At 45.1% G+C, this 7,039-nt stretch overlaps 1 protein-coding gene across 1 annotated transcript in view; it reads left to right on the forward strand.

The window, feature by feature from the left end:
* LOC140366261 (calmodulin-binding transcription activator 1-like) overlaps window positions 1-4,531 on the forward strand; it is a 79,270-nt gene extending 74,739 nt beyond the window's left edge. The window contains exons 19-23 of the mRNA XM_072452927.1: window positions 135-315; window positions 1,859-1,927; window positions 2,624-2,769; window positions 3,356-3,427; window positions 4,328-4,531. Of these exons, the coding sequence (XP_072309028.1) occupies window positions 135-315; window positions 1,859-1,927; window positions 2,624-2,769; window positions 3,356-3,427; window positions 4,328-4,406 (547 nt within the window). The 3' untranslated portion in view covers window positions 4,407-4,531. The remainder of the gene's footprint in view (window positions 1-134; window positions 316-1,858; window positions 1,928-2,623; window positions 2,770-3,355; window positions 3,428-4,327) is intronic.
* The last annotated feature ends 2,508 nt before the right edge of the window (window positions 4,532-7,039 follow it).

Here is a 7,039-nt window from a genome sequence, read left to right on the forward strand (position 1 = left end):
CAACAGAAATGTGTGAAAACGTGTCTTTAACCGTGTTATTCAAGGCTTCATGATCAGACACATACAAACGCTGATACATCTGATGTCCTCTGTCGTGTTCCTGAGCCGTGTTTTCTTCTCGTTTTTCGCCGCAGGTTCCTGAACCCGGGGCCGCCGTCGCTCGGGCCCCGGCTCGGCTCTCGTCCCGGGGGTCAGTCGCCGCCGTCCTGCGCCCCGAAGAGCCCGTTGCCATCCCGTTTCTCCATGAGCGACTCGGAGCGGGCCGAGCTGTATGAGACCATCCGGCTCGCTCTGCTCGCGCTCAGAAAGAACAAGGTGAACGTCGCCTTCTGCTCCGGAGCGCCACACGCCGGTGCGTAGAGGCCGCGGCGCTTTGACCCGTGACGAGGCCCGGGACCGCAGATAAACCGATATATCGATATATCGTGTCAGGCTGCTGTTCTGCCGTTTGCGCGTTTAACACACTGCCTCGAATCTCCAGCAGAGGGCGATCGTCTGTCTCCCTGAAGAACACGCATGAAGCTGTAGTTACACACTTAAAGTCTCGACAATCTGGTGCTAATCGATGCTAGATACTGTTTGGCGTGCTCGTTTATGAAAGAAAGGACAAGATGGTTAGAATGGTTAGAATGAATCAAACGTTTAATCCCTGTCAGAACAATTCTAATGCAGAGATAACAGAGCGCTTACCATCTGTCCCTATCGAATGTGATCGGCAACTTACACGGGCACTCCGGACGCACCGCTTTCCCTGCTCTGCTCGTACATTTATAGCATTTTGATATAGCATGCAAAAATCACGCCTCGTTGCTCCTCAGCGTTTCTCCACTGGCCGTTTTCACACGTAGATGTCCTTGAGGTCTGCAGTCCGTCCGGCACAGGTGTCTCCCTCATCATAGAGAGTCTTTAGAGGAACAATGGAGTATGTGTTCGCGTGTGCATGTAAGGAGTCAAAATATAGTTTAATACAGTCTCGTAAAATGAATATAGTAGGTAATAAAATATAGTAAGGTTAATAGTTGGTAATACAATATAGTAAAGTTAATATATTTGGTTTCCCCTTCAATACTTAGATACTTGTTGGAGGTTTGGACTATTTAATATCTGAAAAACTTAAAAAATACATATAGAAAAAAGAAACTAGACACTCATTCATTCAGAACTATTACGAGACCACAATGTTTAACAAAGAAAAAACTATTATTTTGTATTAAAAATGTCAGTCTTTTGCCTAAAACCTTGACCTTTAAAACAGATGCTTTTTAATTGATATTTTATATTGAAATTGGCATCGAGAACGGAGCGTATCCCTCAGTATCGTAGCCGACGCAAGAAAGTGTTTAGAAATTAGAGATCGAACACGAAACACAGAAAACACATATCACAACCAGAGACATTTAAAATAAAAAATACACAATAATAAACTGTCAATCAAATCAAAATATGAATCCCATTAAGTCCAAAGTCGGTAAACATTTGTCCATTTTCAAATTCGCTTGATGTCTGTCCAGTCCTTGATCGTCGGCGTTTGTGTCGTCCATTTCTTGGTGATGGACTTTTTTCCCGTTGCTAAAAGTACGTTCCAAATGTATCCATGTATTGCGTCCGTGGCAGGAGTTCTGAGGCCCAGACACATCGTTCTAAAGAGAGAACAGTCTGCAGAGCGTTGTTCATTCGGTTTCCCTGGAACCGTCTGTATCCATCCATCTCTACTCGGAACATGTTTATGAATTGAATATAAATCAATTAAATGCTCATTTGGGCTGCACAAAAGCGCGTTGCGGTTCGTTCCTCCGTCCGCCGCTCGCGAGTCTCAAATGTCCTTCCGCCCGCGCTCACGTGACCTCTTGTTTCGCAGGGTCCCGTTCAGGAACAGCGTAAAGAGATTGCGGCTGTGATTCAGCGCTGCTACAAGAGATACAAACAGGTAAAACGCACAATCGCACAGAAACGACACGCGCACGACACGCGACACGCACAGAAACGACACGCACACGACACGCACACGACACGCACACAACGCACACACGACACGCAAACGCACACAACACGCACACGTCACACACACAACCCGCACACGTCACGCACACAACCCGCAAACGCACACAACACGCAAACGACACGCACACGACAAGCACACGACCCGCAAACGCACACAACACGCAAACAGCACGCACACGACACGCAAACGCACGCGACACGCACACGACACGCACACGACACGCAAACGCACACAACACGCATATGACACACACACCACACGCACACGACAAGCACAGGACACACATACGACACGCACACGCACACGACAAGCACACGACACGCACACCACACGCATACGACACGCACACCACACGCACACGACAAGCACACGACACGCACACCACACGCATACGACACGCACACCACTCGCACACGACACGCAACGAACGTCGGATTATCTTTCTCAGCATCGCCTCCTTCACTCACTCCTTCAAACCTTGTTGTGTTCACATCACTGTCTTCAAGCGTGTGATGAGTGGCTTTTAGAAGAAGAGTCGTGACTGATTGTAAACCCACATTTGAGTGTCTTCTGTCGATACAGCAGGAGTTTGATTAGGCCGTCGCTGTCGTTTGCTTTCAGTATGCACTTTATAAGAGGATGACCCTGGCTGCCATTCTGATCCAGAGCCGCTTCAGGAGTTTAATCGAACAGAAGAGGTTTCAGCAAAGTCGCCGCGCAGCTGTCCTCATCCAGCAATACTACCGCTCCTACCGGCACTCCCTCAGGTACGGCACTCCCTCAGGTACGGAACTCCCTCAGGTACGGCACTCCCTCAGGTACAGCACTCCCTCAGGTACGGCACTCCCTCACTCCCTCAGGTACGGCACTCCCTCAGGTACGGCACTCCCTCAGGTACGGCACTCCCTCAGGTACGGCACTCCTTCAGGTACGGCACTCCCTCAGATACGGCACTCCCTCAGGTACGGCACTCCCTCAGGTACGGCACTCCCTCAGGTACGGCACTCCCTCACTCCCTCAGGTACGGCACTCCCTCAGGTACGGCACTCCTTCAGGTACGGCACTCCCTCAGGTACGGCACTCCCTCAGGTACGGCACTCCCTCAGGTACGGCACTCCCTCACTCCCTCAGGTACGGCACTCCCTCAGGTACGGCACTCGCTCAGGTACGGCACTCCCTCAGGTACGGCACTCCCTCAGGTACGGAACTCGCTCAGGTACGGAACTCACTCAGGTACGGCACTCGCTCAGGTACGGCACTCCCTCAGGTACGACACATGTCCTACTCGCTCTTTGCATCCGCTGTGCATTGTTTCATTTCACTTTTCTGTCTTGTTTTTACTCTCATCCACAGCCGCCTCCTCAGTAAAAAACAGAACCAAGCCGCTCGCAAAATCCTGAGGTTCCTACTCCGCTGCCGTCACAGGTAAAACAGACGTAAGAAGCAGATTAATGTCGTATTGTTGTCAGATGCCCTCCCACCCTCTCATATTGTCGAAGCGTTGAACCGAGCGACAAATCTGCCACTTTTGGGTTGAACAGAAGCAAACATAAAGTTGGACAATGAGGAGCTAAAAGAGATTTGACGTTAAACTGTGAAAAATAATGAAGTGATTGACACTCAAAATAAATCTTTATATAGAATTTATTTCATGTCACCAGAATTTAGCTCCACCCTCAAATCATCTTTTCAAGTCTAAAGTCTTTCAATTTAAGACTTTTTAACCTGTTGCAGCGGAAGACATAGGATCAGGTCAGAACTTTGGTCTGGACTTTAATGTTTGAATGTGAAATAAACAATTTTAGTTTTTCACTTTCAAAGATAATGGACCTCGTTTGGCTCCACAGTTCAAAGGTCTTTCTCCTGACAAATACATACAATCTTAGAGTCTGAGAAATACAAATATTGTCATCTGAAGCTAGCCGTTAGCTTTGTGTTTGCTTAGCATGTAGCATTGGGGGAACGGTGTGATGCTAATACTATTGTTTTGTCCCATGAAGCCCGATGCTGGACCACAGGCCTCTGAAGCAGGTGAGTGTCTGTGGGGGTCTTCTCCCTCTGCCCCTGCTGCATGTGAGCAGAGCCAGGGTTTAAAGAGTCTGTGGGGGTCTTCTCCCTCTGCCCCTGCCGGCTGCATGCTGTCAGACAAAAAGGGACTGTTGGTTCCTGTTGCGGGCATGTCCTGGTTCACATAAATAGAATAAAACATGTTTTAGAATTTTTAAAACTGTTTTAAATGAGAAAATCTGCTACTTTTGCACGTGCCACATAAAAGCTTGTGCTTTACGTTTAATGTCATATTTGTTTTGTTTTATTTCTTCGCAGGGCCAGAGAGCAGAGAAAGGTCAAGGTTCCTGAGAGGTCTCCTGCTGCACACCACCCCCTGAGTCCCTTCAGCCTGTGATCCACGCCCAGCCCTCTAAAACCCCTCCAGAGCCCCTCCAGAACCCCTCCAGAGCCCGCCCAGAGCCCCTCCAGAACCCCTCCAGAGCCCCTCCAGAGTCCCTCCAGAACCCCTCCAGAGTCCCTCCAGAGCCCCTCCAGAACCCCTCCAGAGCCCCTCCAGAGTCCCTCCAGAACCCCTCCAGAACCCTCCATCCCGCCCAAAACAACGCCCCTAAACCCTCCCTCTGCCCCGCCCTCTCCCTCCTCCGCTCTTCTCTCTGGAGCTCCACGCGGCCCAAACACGTCCGGGACGGAGAGTAAATGTAATTTTCCCCTCGGATAGAAAACGTCAGACATAGTGAAAGTTTGAAGGCTTTTGGCAGAGGCTAATCAGCGTCATTAATGAACATTATCCTGCCGATTGAGCAAAACTCAGAGATATAAACACTTCCAGTGTTTGCAAACCAAACGCCATCATTTAGTCGACCGTCAAATCTGTTCAGTATCTTCATATATCGATCCCAAACTGCACAAGTTCAAGCAAATACAACTATCTACACAAGCGTACGATATATATACTATACTTATATGTTAAATATATTATACTTATATGTTATATACACTATACTTATATGTTATATACTATACAAGTTAGATTAAACTCAAGATTCATTCCAAAATCTTTCCCTAGTTTGCTCCATATCTGTAGGGTTTTGCTGTGGTCCCATATAAATCCCCTTTTAATCTAAATAAAATAATTTCTGTAGTCGATTAATACAAATTTTGGTCGAGGATTAAAGCCCTAATAAATACCAAGCGGGTCACAACAGTTTGACAATGAAATGTTAGTTTTATTTCACCGAGCATCACAAATCCTGCAAGAGTGAACTTTAGAAAGTCAGAAGTTATGACTCGCTGTAACAAACAAACAAACATGCGAAAAAACAAACAACAACAACATTAAAATGAATGTAACAGAACGTTTACAGCAGGTCCAGACCCTGAGCACTGCCGCTCATGTCGCACATGTCGCTCCTGTAATAGTATTAGAATATGAGTTATGCCGTGGCGCAGTGGTTGAAGTAAGTGTTCAGCTAGACACTGGAGGGTTGCCGGTTCGACTCCCACCTGAGCACTTACTGTAGTTGAGACCTGTCACTCCCATCGCTTTCACAGGAAGGACAAAAAATGTGCCAAATTACTACAATTAGTCATAGATACAAATAGTCATGAAAATAAGAAAAAGTCACCTGCAAATAAAAGGTACAAACGATTCATATTTAGTCCAAAACAAGTGGTTAGTCTCTAATTTGCTGAACGGTGAATCAATATCGTAGTCATCAGGTTATCTTAGCGTTAGCATTAGCCTGTTTCTAATTAGCCTCTATCAAACGGAAAGTGCAGTTTTATCTAAACGTCTGAGGGGAAAATGAGAGTTTGCCTTTCGGATCGGGACGTCCTGCTCTGGTTCGCGCTCCGCTCCTCAAACATGAAAAAAAAAAAAACCTCTTGTAAATCTGACTGAGGATTTGACGATGTGTCCATCATGGCAGCTCAGATTGACAGACAGAAAAGGGTGCGGTTAAAATGAACTCAGCCCCGCCCTCAGCACTGCTCCTCCTCGTTTTGAAAGCGCGAGGAGGCCATCACATTAACCTCATAGCATTTTTGCACTCTTTTACTTTTTTGCAAAGCAACGAGTCGGCGACTTTTTGGGGATTTAGGAGAACAAAAAAACGTGACGAGAATGTGGGATTTGTCGCTGCATCGAGGATTCTCCGCCGGATGAACAGCCGACTGGATAAAATACATTTGGATATGCTGAGTAGAAGAATAAGCTTTGTTTTTAATCATGCCGATTCCGAAATAAATGTTGGGACGATGTCTAAAATGTAGATGAAAACCAAATGCAGTCGTTAGTGAGAATTCTGAAGGTGTAAAAATACAAAAAATAATACTTTTTGATGACTTTATACATGTTTTTCTGAATTACATAAGCCCTAAGAGCAAAAAAAAAAAAAAAAAAGCCCTCAATTTCTTATGTTCAAAATATTTTTTCCAAAATTTCAGACCCACATTTAGAAACGTTACGGTAATTTTTCATTTTCTTTGCCTCTCTGGTGTCAAAACAAACAGGTAAAATAATGTATGTTTGTTTGCAATTGAAACAGGAAGGGGAAAAATACTTGAATAAATAATGCACAACTGAGAGTCTTTTTAAAATTTTTAAATTTAAAAAAATATTTTGAACTTTGAAGATGGAATGAAAGATTTTTTTTTTTTTTGCTGACCTCTTTGGGCTTCCGTAGTAAACAAACCCAAATGCATTGTTTTATTCAGCCTAAAACTAACACAACAAAACAAGATTGCAATTTTTTTATTGGCAAATCAACAGCTAAAATCATCAATATTATAATCAATATCAATGTTATTTTTTAGACTAAATTCACACCATCATTAATTACAATTTAAACAATTTATCATTTGTTAAAACGTTTCCAAATCACTGCACGACGTTGAAAATCCGCTTTATTTGACGCTATATTTTCCGCCCCCAACGTGCTTTTTTGGAATCGGCATTTTCCAAACATGACAAACGAGAAAACATAAAACCAAAAAAGTCATTAATTGCATGCAACGACGTTTTCGCTC

This window comes from Eucyclogobius newberryi, unplaced genomic scaffold, assembly GCF_026437365.1.
Source record: "Eucyclogobius newberryi isolate DKJ021-1_F unplaced genomic scaffold, fEucNew1.0.hap1 SCAF_19, whole genome shotgun sequence".
In the NCBI taxonomy this organism is placed as follows: Eukaryota; Metazoa; Chordata; class Actinopteri; order Gobiiformes; family Gobiidae; genus Eucyclogobius; species Eucyclogobius newberryi.